This window comes from Coregonus lavaretus (genome assembly GCF_964263955.1).
Source record: "Coregonus lavaretus genome assembly, chromosome: 36".
Taxonomy (NCBI): Eukaryota; Metazoa; Chordata; class Actinopteri; order Salmoniformes; family Salmonidae; genus Coregonus; species Coregonus lavaretus.
Window position 1 is genome coordinate 20,336,832 of NC_140023.1, and position 21,812 is coordinate 20,358,643.

At 42.1% G+C, this 21,812-nt stretch overlaps 2 protein-coding genes across 3 annotated transcripts; both read left to right on the plus strand.

The window, feature by feature from the left end:
• The first annotated feature begins 1,531 nt into the window (after positions 1–1,531).
• LOC311110976 (calmodulin-1) lies at positions 1,532–7,206 on the plus strand. The gene is made up of 6 exons (XM_084153634.1): positions 1,532–1,654; positions 2,448–2,478; positions 5,388–5,531; positions 5,616–5,722; positions 5,803–5,938; positions 6,035–7,206. Exons 1-6 carry the CDS (start codon positions 1,652–1,654, stop codon positions 6,061–6,063), a joined length of 450 nt encoding a protein of 149 aa, XP_084009760.1. The 5' UTR covers positions 1,532–1,651; the 3' UTR covers positions 6,064–7,206.
• Positions 7,207–13,077: 5,871 nt separating this feature from the next.
• LOC311110661 (protein STPG4-like) lies at positions 13,078–20,540 on the plus strand. 2 transcript variants are annotated; one of them, XM_084153200.1, is made up of 7 exons: positions 13,078–13,213; positions 15,884–15,940; positions 16,204–16,455; positions 16,629–16,693; positions 17,005–17,050; positions 18,882–18,986; positions 20,296–20,540. In XM_084153200.1, the coding sequence occupies exons 1-7, from the start codon at positions 13,139–13,141 to the stop codon at positions 20,404–20,406; spliced, it is 711 nt and encodes a 236-aa protein (XP_084009326.1). In that variant the 5' UTR covers positions 13,078–13,138; the 3' UTR covers positions 20,407–20,540. The 2 variants fall into 2 exon arrangements, with proteins under 2 accessions (XP_084009326.1, XP_084009327.1); XM_084153201.1 differs by lacking the exon at positions 13,078–13,213 and adding an exon at positions 14,717–14,804.
• The last annotated feature ends 1,272 nt before the right edge of the window (positions 20,541–21,812 follow it).

The window sequence follows — 21,812 nt, forward strand, 5'->3', positions numbered from 1 at the left end:
ACCCCTGGTTGGGAACCACTGCTCTAGAGTCAAGTAGTTTCCCTGTATGTGTTCAACTAATGTGATTTCCCGATAGGATTGTATTTTTAACAAACTTTATTAGGTTAAAAGATAAAAGAGATAACTAAGAAATTAGATAAGATAATAGATGATAATAAAGTAAATAATTTTTGATGAATAGGGAGGGGTGGGGGAGACGATAAGGACCAGATTAGGGTAACGGGCGGGGATAGGTTTAGAGGATAACAACCCGTATTAGGGTAACGAGCAGGGGTAGGTTTAGAGGATAACAACCCGTATTAGGGTAACGGGCGGGGGTAGGTTTAGAGGATAACAACCCGTATTAGGGTAACGAGCGGGGGTAGGTTTAGAGGATAACAACCCGTATTAGGGTAACGGGCGGGGGTAGGTTTAGAGGATAACAACCCATATTAGGGTAACGGGCGGGGGTAGGTTTAGAGGATAACAACCCGTATTAGGGTAACGAGCGGGGGTAGGTTTAGAGGATAACAACCCGTATTAGGGTAACGGGCGGGGGTAGGTTTAGAGGATAACAACCCGTATTAGGGTAAGGGTGGTAAATAGGGAGCAGGGTTAGTTATATTAATTATCATACAGTTTAGTGCTAAAGGGATAAAAAGCATGTTTAAGATATTTATAGTAAGTCGTAGGCCCTAAATAAATGTAAAGTATGTAAATTAAAGATAGGTAGTAGCCTATCTAAAATAGAAGTGATGTTGGATAAATAGTGAAAACTAAATAAAATATAAAAAGAGGAAAAGATGGTCATGTGTGGTTGGAGTCAGTTATGTTTGGCTTGGTGGGGTTATGTTAGGGATTTTGACAGCGAGGAAATATAACCAATTTTCAGTGCGACCCTCTAGACCTCGTTGAAGACCTAATGCGGCCTCCTGGGGCAAAAAGAGTTTGACACCCCTGGTCTAGAATCTCTTTCCCAACATGTTTCATTGAATTGGAGATGTAATAAAATATAATAAAATGTGTTGATTCTGAAAGCTGTGGCATTACCTTTTTTGAAAACGGTCCCCACCACAAAATGTGGATCATGGAGTTTGTGTAATGTATACTATAATGAGCAGCTCTCTAAAACGGAATGCATGTCACTTCCATCTACAGCCTTACGTATCTAGGAGATCATTCCTACACTACAGACTGCTAGCTACGTCTTCTATGCCGTGCCTGTGGCAATTCCATGTCTGTGTGGACTACAATGCAGCCGCAGCCCAAGTCCAACGAGTGACGCATTGCAGGTACAAACACACCAATCAGAGATAGCTATTTCATCCAACTACGCCTTGTACTTTTTCACTGACTAGCAGAAAGTATACATGCGCAGTTAGCTAGTCCAATCTGCTACAGGCACTTTTTTGTTTAAATATGGGATATAAATTAATGTCGGGGAAATATTTACAGAGTTGAGGTAATTTTACATTTCATACGATTTTTGAATGTTAATAAATGCGTGACTGTACTAATTAAGTAAATGACGAGAAAGGAATTTGGCGGAGGGATAGCAAATGGGGGAGGAGTTAAATAACAACCGTTAAATGCACGTCAAACTGTCTGCTAGACAGTGCGTTCCGTGAGGTTGAAAGTTTAGTTACATCCTGCTGCTACAAGGTATATCGCAATGGTAAGTCAAGCAAATTCAGGTTTTTCTCCTTTATGTTTCAGCATTTATCCTTCCGTCTTTTTCTCGACAAATGAGTGGTTGCTTGACATTTCTACTATGTCTTGACAGGCATGCTGTGTTTGAGTAGGCGAACCTTGTTTTCTACCCGCGTCGTAGAGTCGGTTACTTAAAATGTCTAATCTCTTGCAGTATTATACAAACTGTGGTAGTGACTGTACAATGTTGGTAGCTTGTTAGATCAGTTAGCTAACTGATTAGAAACCAGTTTACTGGCAATACGTAACGTTAGCTAATTTAGCAAAGATTACCGCCAATTTGCGGTTGGCTTGGCAAATTACTGTAGCTAGATAATGACGTTACTGTTAACGTTAGTCTTAGCAAAGAAACTAGAGGATTTTACCCTGTTTCCAGAATTGTTCATAGCGTGTCGGCTAACAACTACTAACCTAGCCACTCAAGGGTTGAAGTATAGATTATGCTAACGTTTATCTATGGTTGAAGGTTGCTTCTGGCATCTAGTAGTACGCTGGATGGGTAAATTAGTTAGCTACGAGCTAACTAACGCTAGCTTCATAGCTAGCAGTAGCTATATGCTTTTCTGACTGTTGGCTAATGTGACTATACATAGAACTGCAGGATAAGTTCCCAAGCTAGTTAACTGTACTTCGTAGATGGCCAGTTGATAATGGATTCCCAGAGAGCTAACGTGAAGGTTGACCTCAGTAGTCAAGTGGTCGGTTAGCTACTTCACATGTGGCCCAGTTTTAAATTCCCTCTCCTTTTCCCCCCCCAGGCTGATCAGCTAACAGAAGAGCAGATTGCCGGTAAGACAGCATTGTACTCTTCTGGCCCCTGCCCTGACACGTGGCCCACTGTAGCTCCCCCCACCTACCCTGCATTGGATTTATATTTTTGCCTTTTAAGGCTTTCGTTGGACAAGCTGGTCATAAAACACAAGAATGAATGGGCAGGCTTTAAACCCTAGTCTACAGCACTCACTCATGGAAAGCAACACACTTTGCATTTTTATGTTTTCACCTCATAAATTATCTAATCAGAAAGTGATCATAAGGTCCCATGCCTTGATCAACTGCCAGACTGCTGGCGGCAGCCTTTGACCTGGGTGTGTCCTCTCACTGTTGGATGGAATGCAGCTAGCTAGTTCACGGCAGGAATGCTAACAATCAAAGTGGGGCTATGTTCATTCAGAATCTTGAGTCTGAACACGAACCAGTGTATGCAAAGGAATTGATGTCCTTTTCTCCAGAAAAAAAATAATTGTTACCAATGCTGGTATGGAGAAACTTGAAAGCTCATAAGTGGTCTTCTGAGGGATTTCCCTGTCGTGGCTCCCCTACAGGACAGCTTAAATCATGGGGATGTCATGACTCTGTTGAGTGGTGTTGAAGTCCATGTAGCTGCTTAAGTTGACATGACACCTGTTGATTTGGACTTCAGCTTTCAGAAAATGCTGACTGTTGAGGTTTATTTTATAGCGTATAGGGATGCACATTTCGGTCAATTTCTGCTGATTAACTGACCCTCATTAACTGGTCAACAAACAGCTACATTTTCCCCTAACGGTTAAATTACTTGATCAACAGAAAATACTATCAGATCTGTATATAATGTCAAGATGCTTATATTTTTGCCTTAACAATGGGAGTCGTCCCAAAGCGGGAAGGCAGGCGACAAGCTTAGGCCCAAAATAAGCTCATAGAAAGTTATTGGACTTATTTTGTGGAGTGAAACCTATCGCTTCGCCTCTCCTTCTCTGATACTGTGCATGCATACAAGGACCGGACATTTTTAATTAAGCGCTTAATTGCAGTCAAAAGGCAGTAGCCTAATAAAACGTCATTTTCAAACATTTGCCAAAATGCTATTTGTGGAAAACTGTTCTAAACAGTGCCCCTAATGCCAGCAGTTCCCTATATATAGTCTCCCGAGTGGCACAGTGGTCTAAGGCACTGCTTTGCAGTGCTAGCTGTGCCATTAGAGATCCTGGTTCGAATCCAGGCTCTGTCGTAGCCGGCCGCGACCGGGAGACACATGGGCCGGCGCACAATTGGCAGAGCGTCGTCCAGAGTAGGGGAGGGAATGGCCGGCAGGGATGTAGCTCAGTTGGTAGAGCATGGCGTTTGCAACGCCAGGGTTGTGGGTTCGATTCCCACGGGGGCCAGTATAAAAATAATGTATGCACTCTAACTGTAAGTCGCTCTGGATAAGAGCGTCTGCTAAATGACTAAAATGTAAATATGACAAATGAAAATCTCTGTTACTGACTTAGAGGGGTACTCTAAAAACAACTACTATGATGGGTTACTAAGATGACTAGGTAAGTTGATATGAAAACCAATAGAACAGGATAGAAATGCTGGTTAATGGCATGAGGAAGTCTTTATAAAATTGCCTCTGTTTCTATGGATGGATTTTCGCAAGGTAAGACATGCCTAATTATTTGAAGTAAAATGTTCAGGTTTCAAGCTGTTATACTGCCGCAAGCTGACGTTGCAAAATGGTGGGTAACATGCTGATAGTCAATGGTAGGCAGGCTTTAGCCTATTCATTTGAATGGGAGGTGCGCTTAATGAATTGAGAAGTAAAAATAATAATTTGATAGTGCCAACAACTTTTTACCACGTGATAGCGTTTAGTATTGTTATTTGTTGCGCAATGACTGGCCTTGCAAAGGCAGGTTTCAGTCCAGTAGCCTACAGGCGTTTTGAGGAGCTACTCTTGCGCTGTCTGCCAGGTGGTAGGCTATTCCGCTCTGTATGCTGTTCGCGTGTGGTAAATAAAATGCATGACGCATAACAAATACACAGGTGCCAATTTAATTCCACAAAATTATGCGAATTAACCTATAGACTGATAAGCATGCCCAGTCAAATGTATTTTCTGCGGCTAATCGATTTAACCGTTAACATCCCTATTGGTGTAAGCTTTCAACGTCTAAATCCTGGTTGATGGTGTTTGCTGATGACATGCTGCTTATCTAGATGGTTTGAAAATGTGTCATTTGTAGGCAAGTGTCCCCTGAGATACTGTCTTGTACAGAGTATTTCGAAGGTTAACTGCGTTTTTTTTGTCGGGTATAGTGGAGGCAATTACTGTGTTTTTGTTTGTAGACCTGTAAGGGTTTCTTAACACTGGCAGAAGGTATATTTATTACACAGTACCCCTGCAACAAAGGATTTTCCCCTATCAAAGGACCTTCAACCGCAGGCCATGTCTTGGTATTCACGATGCTGACAAGCTGCTGCATGCCACGACTGCTCAACCAGGCTCCTGGCAAACAGCTTGTCATTCATTCTACTTCCTGCCCTGACTTTGCCCTGCTGTTCATGCTGTTTGTCCTTTTTATTTGTGTATAAACAAACGGGGCAGTTGGTGTTGGAACACCCAAACGCTTATGGTAATGCAGCTAGCTGGTTTGTCATTTGGAACTTGAGTGATGTAGTACGTTTTGGGTGTTGCTGGCATCTGAGCACAAGGAATGTGAATGGCAGGCTAGGGTTTAGGGTGGGGTGTATTGATGCAGAGCATTGTCAGTGATTTGATATTTACGTTTTGTAAGGATTTATTTAGAACTTTTTTTCTGGTAATGTCCAGGTAATTGTGTAACACCTTTTTGGGACTGTCCATTGTGTGGTTCCTGTATCGGAGGTGTCACTTCCCCCATTGGCAGTTCAAGAGGAAGCCCTCACTGTTTGTTTCTATCTCTCTGCAGAGTTCAAAGAGGCTTTCTCGCTCTTTGACAAGGATGGTGACGGCACCATCACCACCAAAGAGCTGGGCACTGTGATGCGCTCTCTGGGCCAGAACCCCACAGAGGCTGAGCTGCAGGACATGATCAACGAGGTGGACGCTGATGGTGAGGAGCCAGCTCTGACACAACACTTCCTCTTATGACACTACACACACTGAAGATATGCCTTAAACATGTTTCTCTTTCCAGGTAATGGAACGATAGACTTCCCGGAGTTCCTGACAATGATGGCGAGGAAGATGAAGGACACAGACAGCGAGGAGGAGATCAGAGAAGCATTCCGTGTCTTTGACAAGGTAACACTCCCATCTAGATTCATCCTGACAAAGTTTGGGTGCAGGGTAGTGCTCTTTAACTGACGTGTGCGCTGCTCTAGGATGGGAACGGTTACATCAGTGCTGCTGAGCTGCGCCATGTGATGACAAACCTTGGGGAGAAGCTGACTGATGAGGAAGTTGATGAGATGATCAGAGAAGCAGACATTGATGGAGATGGCCAGGTCAACTATGAAGGTTGGTACAAAATATTAATTAAACAGATCCAAGAACCTACAACTTTAGGACATTGGGAGAGTAACATTGCTGTATTTATTTTTCTCTCCCTTGCAGAGTTCGTACAAATGATGACGGCGAAGTGAAGGCCTTGTACAGATGTTTCTTATATAAATAACTTGCCTTTTTTTTCTGTGGAATTAATCTGTAAAATCTTAATATCCCCCTCCCTGCTGTCCAAAGGAACTGCATGTAAACTGCATAGGCTGAGTCCCCATGTCCCTTTTTTTTGCTACCATCATGTTTTGGAGTTGTACTAACGGGTGCCCGTCGCAGCCCCAGGGGTTGGAGAGCGCTTAGAATCTTCACGTCATGTCGGCGCCGTCCCGGACAAGTGACGACGTTGGCGACCTGTCAGCTGGTTGTCACTTGGCAACTATGTTGGCATGGAAATGGTGTAGAGGAGTAACTCTGCATGGACTACGGACAAAGTATATATGGAAGTCTCTCAGCATTGCACTACTGCAAAGAAAATGTTTTCAAAACTATTGTATCTTCTAGGTACACGTAAACTCTTTTTGTATCTGCTGTTCTTTACCAGAAAACAACTTTGTTTTAATCTTACTATGCTTTTTAATGTTTTACTCCTTTTTTATGGCCTTTGGCCATGCTTCAAATAATCCATTCCAAGTTGTATATTTTTGTTTTCCAATAAAATTTACAATTTACCCAGGTTTTAAAATGGTCTTTTCTCAGCCGTAATGGATTGTGGCGTTTGTAATAGTAAACTTTTTGTATCAAGGAAAGATGCTTGTTTTGATATAATACAAAAATGCTATTTTTGCATAGAAATTGACATGAAAGATGTTTAGCATTTACTCAAGTGACATGTAAATTTCACGAGCACTGAATATGTGCATCAGCCAATGCCTCTTAACATTCAGCTAAGCTCTGATCAAATTTGTAGTCCTTTAAAAATAAAAGGACTTAATGAGATCAAAGGATTTCGTTTTTAATGGTACTCTCCATTAGATTATCAATTTACTGTCTGGATCTTTTGCTAAACGGTTGCATTGTCTGATTATATTGGCTCGGTACCAGGCAGAAGCTGACTGCCTCGTGTCTTAATTGGCACAAGTCTTCATCACGAGTTGCCTGAATTGCAGGTAATGTCAGAACACCAAGGATGTAAATAGAACCGTGCCCATTTGTTAGGTAAATGTTGAATTTGTTAATTTGCAGAGATGCTAAGTTTGAAGATGAAATAAAGCTCTTTATTGTGGAACTCACCTGTGCTTCTTGAGCCTCTGTCACCCTGCATGGTGACTTACTGAATTTCTAACTATTAATAGTCAATCAGGAAGTACCATACATCACTTTGCCTAGAAAGGTGGCTCTTTGCTTGAAAGGCAGCAAGGCAATAGGATTATTTACAATAACATACTTTTGATGAACCCCCATGTATTATGGCCAACGTGTGTACTTGACAAATCAAGTGCACAAACATGCATTTGACACCTGTGCATGTGTTGCTCATCAGAACTGTTTCTCACCTGAGAGGCTAGTATATGGTGAGAACAGCTCTACAAGTAATTATCAAACTTGTTTTTCCTTCTCAGTAAGGTGTTGAACGTGTGACTTTCATTATACACAGAATGTAATGAGTTATGCAAATCTGTAAAAGGTCTCGTGACAGATTTGACAATATTAAACACTGGATCGTGTGGGTTCCTTTTTTAGCAACTCTGTCACATGACAATAACATTGTGCCGGGTGTGAGGGCCGCCACCTACCCAGAAGATTGGGTGGTCTTGCTGTCCGAGGCTGACGGGAGTAAAGTCTTTTACAGGTCAATACCCGCAAGGCCGCGGGCCAGTGGCGGCTCCTCGGAGGAAGGGGAGGACCATCCTCAGTGAATTACATAAAAAGTTACCCTTTTTAGATAATACTATACTAAATATATTAAAGTCACCAAATAATTGATTAAAACACACTGTTTTGCAATAAAGGTGGTCTAGCCAGAGGACAGCAAGCTTCTGTCCTCCGAGTGCATTGACTTCAATACAAAACCTAGTAGGTTCATGGTTCTCACCCCCTTCCATAGACTTAGACAGTAATTATGACAACTTCAGGAGGACGTCCTCCAACCTATCAGAGCTCTTGCAGCATGAACTGAATTGTTGTCCACCTAATCAAAGGATCAGAGAATTAATCTAGTACTGAAAGCATAAATTAGCTAGCACTGCAGTGCATAAAATGTGAGTAGTTGACTCAAAGAGAAAGGCAGTAGTTGAACAGTTCTGAAGAAATTAATTTATTCCAAAATTAAAGAGAAGCGAGAGAGAGTTTGGTTGTATTTTGTTGTTGTTGTAACTTTCATTTAGCTAGTGAATGCAGCTATCTAGTTTAGCCTACTCAAACACCCTGCTCAAACATAGAGGGATGCTGTGTTAGCTAGCTGGCTATGGCTATCCAGCGCTGGAACTCTTCCAAGTCAAGGTAAGCTTTTGGTTTTACTAATTCACCGGGGCCGGCCGGTGTAACTGCTAAACTGCTTTCTGATCGTATACTGTACTGCATGATTGTAGCGGGTTTACTAACGCGTTAGTTCTAGTATGTTGACTGACGTGACAACAATGTAGGCTGTGTTTGACTGTCATGATATTAAGGTTTGGAAAGGTTTTTTCACTTGGTCACAGACAGCTGATGTGTTGTGCACTGAAGTCCACAATCGAAGGGAAAGGGTGAGAGGAGAGCGCACAGATAGTTGCGAATTCTATATTTAACGAGCAAAGTGATCATGCTGTTTGTAAGTGAACTGTGTTTGCGTGTGATCAGCGGTGTATTCACTCCGCCGATTCTGTAAAAAAATTATCATTAAACGGAAGCAAACGAAACGGGGATAAACATACCTGAATTTCTCCAATTGAAACTCTCATTTGCAACTGTTGGACCAAAGATTACACCCTAGATGTGGAACATTTTAGAATCATGTAGTAGCCTAAACCTATCGATGTTACATTGAGTTGGGTGAATGGAATATGAATGACAGTCATCCAATATGCTATAATAGAAATAAGGCTGTGCTCATAAAAAATAAAGAATAAATCCTCCCTCATCTTTAAACGTCACCGACCGCCAATGCCGCAGGCCCCAATGGTATTCCAGGGTGCGTTCTCAGAGCATGCGCAGAACGTCTGGCAGGTATATTCACATAATTGTTTTGCCTCTCCTTGTCCCAGTCTGTAATCCCCACGTTTTAAAATAACCACCATCATTCCAGTTCCCAAGAACTCTAAGGCTTCATGTCACAATGACTGTAGCACTCACATCCATAAGTGCTTTGAGAGGCTGGTTATGGCACACACCAACTATATCATCCCAGACACCCTAAACCCACTCCAATTTGCATACCGCCCAAACAGATCCATAGACAACGCAATCTCAATTGCACTCCACACTGCCCTCACACACCTAGATAAGAGGAATACCTATATGAGAATGCTGTTCATTGGCTACAGCTCAGCGTTCAACACCATTGTCCCCTCCAAGTTCGTCACCAAGCTTAGGACCCTGGGACTGAACACTTCCCTCTGCAACTGGATCCTGGACTTTCTGACGGGCCGACCCCAGGTGGTGAGGGTAGGCAACATCACCTCCGGCACACTGACCCTCAACAGGGGGGCCCCACAGTGGTGTGTGTTTAGTCCCCTCCTGTACTCCCTGTTCACCCACGACTACAACACCATCATCCACATCGAAGGGGCTGCAGTGGAGCTGGTTGAGAGCTTCAAGTTCATCTGGGTCCAAATCACTAATAACTTAAAATGGTCCACACACATGCGCAGAGTCGTGAAGTTCTACAGCTGTACCATTGAGAGCATCTTGACTGGCTGCATCACCGCTTGGTATGGCAATAGCACCGCCCTCGATCGCATGGCGCTACAGAGGGTGGTGCAGACAGCCCAGTACATCACTGGCAGTGGCGGTCAGTGCCGTTTAAGATGAGGGAGGACCTTTTTTTTTAGCATGGCCTTATTTCTATTACAGCATATTGGATGACTCTCATTCATATTCCATTCACCCAGTTCAATGTAACAGCGATAGGTTTAGGCTACTACCTGATACTCGAATTTTCCCTATACTCATCATTAGGTTGCTACAACCTAGCCTATGAATGAAAGTTTACAACGTAGGTGCACACAGGTTGAGAGACAAATTTGATGTGCGTTCTAAATGTTCCATTGCCATACTGGCAGGCAACGTTCTTATCCCTTGCTTGCTAGCTAGCCAACTACGGCTAACTTACAGTCACATCAAACAGTGCAGACAGAATAACAACAGTAGCTGCATTTGCATTTGTTTTAGCTGTTTTCTAGTGACATTTATTGATGATTCATGTGAGGAACGTTAGGGGCTAGGATGAGATAAGACTTGTATTTCTTACAGATAAGACTTGTATTTCTTACAGATACAAACACTGCCTCTTTGTTGTCTGTGAACCGTTGTCTGTGAACCGTCCTTGAACTTAAGGTAGAGTGGAACGGTGTCTATGGGTGATGACTCTACAGGTTGTTATGATAACAACTTATGCCTGGCAACAGTGTGCAACAGTGGAGCGCCAAGGGTCTGGGACCAGCCGGTGCGCCAACGGATTGGCTGAGTAAGTCTAAACCACGCTCAGTCTCTACTCTGATTGGCCAGCAGGGAGTGGGAACTATCTCTGTCAGAGTATTTGAAGAAGAACCTGTAACAATGGATCAGTTCTCTGTCTGCCCTGCGTGGTATTTCAGTGAGCCCGTATACGAACCAACATACTTATCATACATACATTTTGCATATAATACATTTAGCTTGGATTGAATATCTCTTGATTATGTTTTCTCTTACTCCAATACCAGATTTGAATTACGCAATTTCTAACAAATCTCTCTCTCTCTCTATTTATCTCTTGCTTCTCCTTCATTTTGGAAGAAATTCATTTGTTCAAAATTGTTCAACTATTGTCTTTCTCTCTCTTTGAGTCAACTACTCACCACATGTTATACACTGCAGTGCTAGCTAGCTGCCCAGTACATCACTGGGGCCAAGCTTCCTGCCATCCAGGACCTCTATACTAGGCGGTGTCAGAGGAAGGCCCTAAAAATTATCAAAGACTCCAACCACCCAAGCCATAGACTGTTCTCTCTGCTACCGGACGGCAAGCGGTACCGGTGTATCAAGTCTGACACCAACAGGCTCCTGAACAGCTTCTATCCCCATGCCATAAGACTGCTAAATAGCTACACGGACTATCTGAGTTATTCTTATTTTTGCACTGTCTCTATGTAACAGTGTTGCTTCCGTCCCTCTCATCGCCCCAGTGACAACAGTCGCCCCACAAAAGCCACGGTCCTTGCAGAGCAAGGGAAACAACTACTTCAAGGTCTCAGAGCGAGTGACGTCACCAATTGAAACGCTACTAGCGCACACCACTAACTGGCTAGCCATTTCACACTGATTACATCTATGCACACTCAAAGGGGCCTACACACTATGCACACTGATACTCCAACACACATACTAACACTCACTCCATCATTTGCTCACACACACATAAAATGCACATACATTTATACTTACTCTACACACACCCACTCACATACAATCATCATATATGCTACTGCTACTCTGTTGATCATATATCTTGATACCTAGTCACCTTACCCCTATACATATCTACCTCTATCGATCCAGTATCCCTGCACATTGTAAATATGGTACTGGAACTATCCCTGTATATAGTATGCTTACTTACTTTATTGTGTTCTTATTATTTCTTATTTTTATATATTGTGTGTTTTTGTTCTACCTTGTTATTTTTTGTATTACATTGTTATTGATTACTGCATTGTTGGGGTTAGAGCTTGCAATAAAAGCATTTCACTGTACTTGTGCATGTGTCATTAAAAACATGAAACTTGGAACATGACATGAGTCTCCCTTAACAAGCAGAGTGTAAACATGAATTCCTGGCTACTTGGAATCATATGTTCCATGTAGCTTAGCAACAGGGCAGAACATTCTGCTACTGTTCCCACAAAGATCTTAGCAGGCTCTCCAGTCTAGATGATGTTTTTTAGTTCTGGTTCATAGTGTGTTGCACAGCACTTACACTGCATATCACTCAGCTGTATGGGAAGAGAGTTTGGACTAGGCCACTAGAGACAAGTGCTCACAATAAAGGGGCCCCTTGAGTTATTCAACATGTCCATAACCCTCTTAGAAGACATCTGATACAAAAAAAATTATTTAAAAAAATAAACCTTTATTTAACTAAGCAAGTCAGTTAAGAACAAATTCTTACACCGGCCAAACCCGGACGACACTGGGCCAATTGTGCGCTTCCCTATGGGACTCCCAATCACGGCCGGTTGTGATACAGCCTGGAATCGAACCAGGGGGTCTGTAGTGACACCTCAAGCACTGAGATGCAGTGCCTTAGACCGCTGCACCACTCAGGAGCCCAATATCAAATAAGAACTACTAACTTTATTTTATGAAGGGTTTTAATACATACATGATGTGTCTATATGACCACCCAAGTTTGTTGGGCAGAAGTGTGCTATGCATCTAGTAATAGCTGCATAGCTCTCACTCTCACTGATAATCTGTGGCTGCGTTTAGACAGGCAGCACAATTCTAATCTGTTTTTCACTAATTGGTCTTTTGACCAATCACATCAGATCTTTTCACATCAGATCTTTTTCAGAGCTGATCTGATTGGTCAAAATATCAATGAGTGAAAAGAACAATCAGAATTGGTCTGCCTGTCTGAACTCAGCTATTCACACTTATTTAAAGATCCAGATGGGATTACAGCTAACCTACCAAAAAGTAGCCTAAAGATGATTGTCGCACCATAATATATTATCCTATTGTGACATGCCACTAGAAAACCATTTATGACACATTATTACCTGGTTGTGCAGTAGGCCTGTGTGACGTTACAAAGGAAACACTGTCACAGTAACTATGACAATATTAATTTGTGTCATAATCAACATCTTAAATTTCGACCTGGGTCACACTGTCAGCTGCATCGCACAGTGTCAGCTTGTTGAAAAATTGATTGTTGGTGGAGCTGCTACTAGTAACAGTCACGGTCTGAGAAGCTGTAACTGTATCTCTGTTGAACAAACAGCAGACGGTGAAGTGCGTACACACGGTACTGGGAAAACAATGATCGTAGGAAAAAATATTTCCAAAGTTAGTGACATATCCCACGATGATGCATCATGCAGGACAGAGGAGACGGTAAGCTTGACACTATTCAGTGTTATTTTTGATCTTTATAGAGATAGTGTATTATGTGATGAAAAATGAGGTTCGTTGAGAGCAGAAATAGGCTGTGAAGTGTTATCATCTTTGCACTCAGGAGGAGTTGGCAGTCATAGGATATTATGACTGTACACTGAAGTTGGATTCAGTCTCTTGGCAAAGAAATACAGTACTGCCCTACCAAGCAAAAAGGCAGTAACTGCTCATAGTGTGGAACTGAGAAAAATGGCTTCAAAGTGTTTTAATTGTGCAGCCAAATTAATTCTAGGGAGATCATTGGAGGTGTAGTGATCGGTTGTCTTACTATGAGTTAATTTTTAATTAATGTTGGCCCTGACCTTTGACATGACCTTTGACCCTTAAACGGCAGTTACTGCCTTCTTTCCTGGCATGATATGTTACAAATTGCAGGGTAATACCAAAGCAAAGAGCAGTATCTGCCATTTTCATTTGTTCGTTTACTATACTTACATTTACATTTACGTCATTTAGCAGACGCTCTTATCCAGAGCGACTTACAAATTACTTCTCCTTTATGCTTTTAATAAAAGAGTAGTGTAATTACTGACAGTGTAACAAAGTTGAAACTGCATCCTTTGTGTGTCTTCCACTAAGAAACCAGTTGCATTTACATGGAGATGTAGGTTCTGCGTCAGTCACATTACATACTGTGTTTTACAAGTAGCCCATGTCTTGTTATAAGAATAAATGTGAAAGCAGCACTGCAATTGTTTGAATTACATTAAATTATTACCTATCTTGTAATATATCATGATGAATTGGAGCATGATAAAAGTATGACATAGGGTAATACTAATTATACAAAAATACCATGAGATTGCAAATTAAATTATTTGTATTTGTATTTTATTTTATGACACTTACATATATCATTTTGAAGAAATAACAGCTTTATGAATGAATTTTAAACATATTTACATGTTCATATTCATAAGAGGCCACAAATGACAGTTAGCTAAAATGCTGAATGGTTACATTTCATTTTTTAAGTATGATTTTCATTTCATTTTTAAGTAAACCTTCTTCAGTGCTCTTCCATATCACTCCTCATCCTCAGCAATGCTGTTCACAGCCAACGCATTCCAGAAGTGCCTTCGATTTGCAGGCATCATAGGACATAGCTGAGTGGCGCAGCGGTCTAAGGCACTGTATCTCAGTGCTCGAGGCGGTACTACAGACCCCCTGGTTCGATTCCAGACTGTATCACAACCGGCCGTGATTGGGAGTCCCATAGGGCAGCGCACAATTGGACCGGGTTTGGCCGGTGTAGGCCATCATTGTAAATAACAATTTGTTCTTAACTGACTTGCCTAGTTAAATAAAAAATAAACAACACTTATAGCCCTATTGCATTGACGGGAATAAAACCTAGTATTGACGTGGTTGTACCCTCACATGGCAACTTTGATCCCGATAGATACTACACGCCACCGGTGAAGGATACAATTTTGGATTTTAACTTTCCTGACCGGGACAGTCACTCAATACTGGAACATAAAAGAAAACCAGAAACCCTGGACATGTTCGAGGATATATTATTAATGAGGTAGCAATGCTGTGTGTGTGCTCAACCGGAAAACGAGCATGCGTGGCTTTTGACAATTCAGTATGGGGTGCTCCTCTGACTGACTGTCAGCTGGCTAGAGATCTTGTGTGTGGTGTAACGTTACTGATTCAAATAACCCATGGAATGTCAGAATAAATTTATAGGGGATTACAATCATTATAAATGAGCAATTATACATTGCTGATTGCCTCTTATGGGAGCAGGTAGCACAAATCTATTGCTTTATGCTAATGCTAGCTAGGTAGGTTTTTACATTTTGGTCTGTTCTAGCTAGGTGGCTGTCACTGGCTACAAATCGTGTGTGTGGTGTACTGATTCAAAGAAACCATTAGATGAAATGTCAGAATATAATTCATTATAGTGCTAATAGATTGAAGTTAGTATCAATTGCAAATCTCCTCTTATGGGAGCCGGTAGCATTGTTAGTCTATGCTCGCTAGCTAGTTATCTAGCTAATTAATTATGTTCTCAGATCTACTTGGCTAGCTAGTTCTTACCAGTGTCGGCGTTTCAGAGCAAGTTCAACCATCATTTCTTCCCGGGAATGCTGTGCTATGATGTTGTGTCGATAGATTAGCAATGTATGTGTGTGTACCTGTCAGTCAGTGTCATACAGGTTTGATTGTATTACTATCGGAATAAAATTATATGATACCAAGGTAAAAGGCAGTAACTGCAGCCAAGGGCAGGTTAAAACCAAGCTAAAATACAGTAAATTCAGTGACAGGCAGTCAATTCAGTTACTGCCATTTACCTAGGTTTCACAGTAACTTTTTGCAGTTACTGCTAATATGACCCCAATTTTCTCCAAAACACAATACAATAGAGGCAGGATACTTGTCCACATGTTTAAGCATGTATTTAATGTTGCAAAAATGACATTAACTCATTTTCAACCAAATGGGCAGTTACTGCCTTTTTGCTTGGTAGGGCAGAGTAGCTATAGGTATTCACTAAAATGCAGAAATAAATTAAGTCGGTATTATTTTGTCACATATACCTCAAAATACAGTCCATAAACAAGCCTTTCTACTGTTTGGTCTTTCTTGAATTTACAGGGCACTGAGAAAGGGGACCAGTGTGACAGAGGTGGCTGGTGGATGGGTACTTTGAAAGTAGGTATTTTCAGTGAGGAGAAAACAACAACAGTTGGTTTCAGTCAAGCATCTTCACACAGTTCTACTATTAAGATTATGGAATTATGTAGAATTTATGTAATATTAAAAGATGAGATTAAACTCTCTATCTAGTGCATTTAAAGATGATACTGTCCAAAAATGCCTTTTCAATCTCCTTTTCCCGTATATTCGGGAAATCATGTTTTTTCAAAACATTTTTTTTTCTACATCTCCTTTTCCTTTCATTCGCATCCATCCAGGATACACCCATCCCTGGGAGTTACCACATCCGGGACTTCATTGAGGAGGCTGGCCTGAACCCGGTCCGTATGACGTATGGCTTTAAGGGTACGGGGAGAGACACCAAGATGCCAATGCGTAAGGGGGACTTGCTGCTGCCGGGAGCCTATGGCTTCACTGACTCCACCCAGGAGGCCCTCCATCGCCAGGCCTCCTACTCCTTTAAGAACTGCCCCCGCCCAAAAAACTACACCCTGGGCATCCGCGACAAGGTGGGGAGAGGATGGCAAGGGGACCAGAGGAGGGGGACTAGGGGAGAGGGTGTGGGGGAGAGGAGATGTGGAGGCGCGGAGAAGGGGGTGTTATCTCAGTCATGTATCTTCTAATAATGCAGTTTTATTTGACATTATAACCTGAACGTTTTATATTTTCCATCTTTGTCCAGGAAATAGACCTTTCACCATGCCACTACAATGTGACTGAGAAACCAGTGCCCAAGATACCCTGCAAGTAAGCACTTGTCCTGCACAATCTATCATTATCATTTTTACACTGCCAAATCATCCTTTGAATCACAGCAAGCAGACTGCCTCTGATTCATCTCTTTGATAGATGAATCATCCCCTTTATATATTTTTCCTGTGCAAACAACAACCTGATCTCTCATTTCCAGTATCACACAACAGGTCTGGCCTCTCTCTCTCTCTCTCTCTCTCTCTCTCTCTCTCTCTCTCTCTCTCTCTCTCTCTCTCCTGTCTGCCCTCTTCTCTACAGCACCTATTCACCTCTCTAACCAGCCTCTCTCTCTTCTCTCCTTGCAGACACGTGATGTTTCGTTCGGCAGTGCAGCGTGCCAGCTTTCTGCCTGTGAGTATCTAGTCTCCGCTAGCTATGACTAATGCCCTTACGTTGCCAACAAAGGCTGCATGCGTGTTTCAGTTGGTTTGGTTATGACACCCATAACAGAGTCTGTTCGAGACCTACGGTATGTTATGGAGGTTACGGTATTTATCTCTGACCGCATTTGATGCCTATTATGGCACTGTGTTGATTGATGATTCAAGTTCGGTTGCACTGTGTGTGCTGCAGTGTGTGCTGCAGCAAGTGCATCCGCACTTGATGGATATTTGAGCAGTGTTGGCAGCTCTCTCGCGTTAACAGAGAAGGAAATGTGTTAGGAAATCTCAAGGGTGTCATTACTATGTAGTAGGGAGCTTTTTTCACCGCTAGTGGTGTGTCAGGGCTAGTCCAAAGCAAGTTTATTGTCAAAGGTTAAACAGTTCAACAAATCTTGTGGCATTCATATTTGTAGCCACAGCCATTCAGACAGCTGTCTGCTTGATGAATTGAAGCAGGTTCGCCATATATCAGGGGATCAAGGGTCACACAATGTTTTACACTGTAAATAGTCAGCCAGATAGTCCCTATCAAACTTATTGAAATGGGCAACAGAGGATTTTTATTGGATTTCTCTTTGCAGGCTCAGAATGTGAAATTGATTTTCACATATAAATATCCCCAGGGTTTAAGGCATTGCAAACCCAACAAAGAGGGGGATTGCTTTTTTATTATGATTTGACTTAATCCTCGGGCCAAAATGTGCCCCATATTTGTTTGTGTGCACTGTGCAGTGTCTGTGCAGATGCAACTCAGAACAAACGATTTTTGGAGCCTACATTTCCTCAATAGCCTATCTGGGATTATCTAAATAAAATCTGTATTGTTTGGCCATGGCCTCTGATAAAGTTTTGTGGTCGAAGAGAACAGCTTGGGGTATCTGCACTATGCACACGTGGTGTATCTATGGAAATAGAGGTGTCGAGGACCTTCGCTGCGGCATGGCGTTCTGACACCCATAATTAATGAAAGGTCAAAGGTTCAGCAGACATTTGCGGCATGGGCCAGTTATCTGTGCCACACCGGGAGAATGTGGCGCTCGCTCTGACAGCAGCAAAAAGTAGGCCAGGCGCCTTGCACAGAGGCAGATCATCAGGACAGCTCATCACGGGTAGGCGAGTGTGCTTCGGTCCCCCATGTCCTTTCTAAAAAGCTCCTGTGAAATACACCTTCATTAACACCTTCACCGGCAGGCGGGGGGTGGGGGGGGGGGGATCAAGTGAATTTGCCCAGCGCAATCAAATGGCAAATAATGATAGCTATAGCTAGCTAGTCTGAGCATCTCTGCTCAGGGACAGAGAAAGGCTTATTTTCTAAGCTCTTTTGAGCTCTTCTATTATTTTCTTCCCTCATTCTTTGTGCTATGAATCACCCTATCAGGAGGGCAAGGGATGGATGGATTACTGGCTCAGCTTGGTCAGAGACATAGTTGTTTTATGTCAGGAACGGGAAGGGCTAGGATAGGCTGTGTGCTATTTCCTGCTTGTGGCCAACTGTGTGTGTTAGTGGGCAGCAGGGGAAAATGATAGCTGGAAGCCATTGAAAGAAAATAGTTTGAACCTGGGGTAATCAATATACTAAATTATATATGCTGTGGTTCAAGTATAAATAGCCATACAATATGAACTGCCTCAATGATCCAACTTCCAACGTTTGGCCTTGAATGCTTATACAATCGTGATTCGTGCCAGTAAATAATCTTCAAGACAACCATTTAACCTTGGTCCCTCTGAGCAGTTTTCTTTGCCTGTGTGAGTGAGTTAGCCTATTGTAAATAATGAATCAAATGGTTTGTGTTCAGAGAGAGGGCCCTGCTCCTGGACATTACAACATGAGGACCGGCCCGACCAAAGGAGTCACGTCCTGTTTCAGATCCACTGTGCCCCGTCTTCACAGTGTGCGCTCGGTGAGTGATGCACGCACGCACACACACACACACACCAGGGTTGGGGTCAATTCTGAATTGCGTTGCAAATTGCTCTTTAATTCCAATTCCATTCTTGAATTTGAATTGGCCACAGTCCACAGGAAGCAGAATTTGAATTGAATTAAAGGAAGTAGAATTTAATTAAATGACATTCAAATGGCTATATTTATTCTACACACTGATAATGCCCTTTTCGTGTAAAAGCTGTTTGAAAAGACCCCCTGAAATTTCAGCCTGTTTTGGTGGGATGGAGTTTTGGCCTGCCTGGTGACCTCACCAGGTGGTAAATTAGTTAATAGACCAATAAGAAAGAGAGTTCCAAACAGCTAGTTTGCGGTTTCCCCTCCCCACTCAGACCACTCCCAGACAGTCCTAGCCACATTTTGCTTGAGAAATTGCTATTTTCTAAGAAGCTATTTTTGTTTCTTTTATCATTTTAATTGAAAACAGTCACAGTAAGGTACTTAATTGTTACCAAGAAATGATTTGATATTGAGATAAGATATCTGAAAAATTGTATTTCCCAGAATGCATTAGATCAAACACTATAGTATGGAACGGACAAAGAAAAATACTGTTTGACATCTGAGTTATAATCAAACTAATATTTGAAATGGTATGTGTATTCTTTGCATTAATAAGTGGCATATCCTTTAGATAAAATATTTGTTAAATGAATGAGACTTTCATGTTTCATGTCTCATTTGAATTGCTTTGAATTAAATTCTACTTCCTTCAATTCAAATTCTGCTTCTTGTGGGCTGTGGCCGATGAAAACAATTCTGAAATTCTGAATTGACCCCAACCCTGACACGCGCGCACGCACACACACACACACACATGCAATTCAGAAATGGTTGGGGTCATTTCTGAATTGCATTGGAAATTGCTCTTTAATTCCAATTCCATTCTTGAATTTGAATTGGCCACACCCCACAGGAAGCAGAATTAGAATTACATTTGAATTAAAGGAAGTAGAATTTAATTAAATTACATTCAAATGGCTTATTTATTCTACACATCACCACACACACACACACACACAACCATTGAGAGTAGTCGCACTCTCCTAAACATCGTGTCACTTCAGATGGTTAATTGAGCCCCTTTTTTTACAGAAACCGTAATATTTAGAGCTTGTTATGGCATGCTATTCTCTCTCCCACAGTAATGATACGTGAAGACCTAGCTAGCTGTGCTTTTTTTTAGTGAGTGTGTGTTGCTCTTGTTTTTAGTGAGTGTGTGTTGCTCTTGTTTTTAGTGAGTGTGTGTTGGTCTTGTTTGGCAGAGGACACCAGGACCGGGGACCTATGAGCCGTCCTGGCAGATGGGTCACCGTCTGGGGACCGAGGCCAACATGAGCAGGGCCCACGGTCTCTTCTTCCGCAATGTCTTCTAGATCGTCCAACAGTGTCATCCAGCCATCCCTTCTTATTCAACCATGACTCCCAAGTTCCTCCGCATCTACTGTCTGATAGAATGCATGTGACACTGGGTGATCATGTTGTTTATTTTCCCTCCGAGTAAAGAAAAACCCTGATTTCGTTGACAAATGCACTTGACTTCATTTATTCACAAACGCATCTCTATTCCCAGACACGTAGGCCTACCATTATCAAATACATTTGTTTTGCTTAAGTCCATTTTAGAGACACTAACCAGGGAAACCAAACTATATTAATCTGCATTGCAACGCTGGTTGACTAAGGGCTGGATTCAATCCGTAGAAGACCAGCGTTATAGCGGGATCGAAATTTAAAGCCAATGTTTTCACGGAGACTGCATTAATGTTAAACGATGCATATCTCGGCTCTATTGATTTTTTTTATTTTTATGTCAACCACGCTACAGGGCTGATCTTCGGCACTACGGATTGAATCCAGCCCTTAGTACTGCCTACCGCAGTTTCTCTCTCTCTCTACTGGTAGCCTGTCTGGCAGGCTGTTGTGGCTTCACACTCTCTGCTGTGCTATGCACTCATGAGTGATGGGGGAAATGCAGTTCAGTCATCCATCAAATGCACATGGCTTAGTGTGGCATGCTGCACATTCAACATTAGGGGAGCAGCCAGTGTCACACAATAAAAGGGCTATTCTTATCACTACCTAACCTTACTGTCAATGAGAAAAACAAACACGGGATAATGTTGGACTCTGACATAGACCATAGCCTTGATAGGAATCAGGCCTGTGGAGAGTAGGCCAAATAGTTGTGGGGATTTATACAATAGATCGTTTCGGTCCTGGATGCTCTGATTGGCTGAAACCACATTACATTCTCATTAGATGGTGGGAATAAACAGAGAGAAAATACTCCTCTCTGTGCAGCTATGAGAGAAAAGAACAGGGAGTACTTGTTCTTGACATCTTTTGCGACATCACTCTATGCATCTCAGTAGTTCCATTCTCTGTATAGATGTCAGTTCACAATGTCTGCATTCTCGCAATGATCCCAAATATATCCATAATGTCATCTTAGCACATCAGTTTAAACCTTCCAACACTTCATGTCCTTGTCTTCAGCTAGCGACACATACGAGTGGCTCAAGTGTTTCAAGAGCAGGGCTCTTATTAACGTTGTCATGATAAGGGGACTAAGGCTGACAGAAAGACATGCCTATTTACATGGGCTATAAGCCTGTTCCTGTAAGTGGGTAAATCCATTTGAATTCAATCGCTATTTGACAGCATCCCTTTTTATTTAAATAAAACTTTCCTTACATGTTTGCCCATGGAAGAAGTGGTCAGAAAGTGACTTTTTGGACCTGAATGCCAAAACATTCAGGAGATAAAGGTGCTCAAAGTT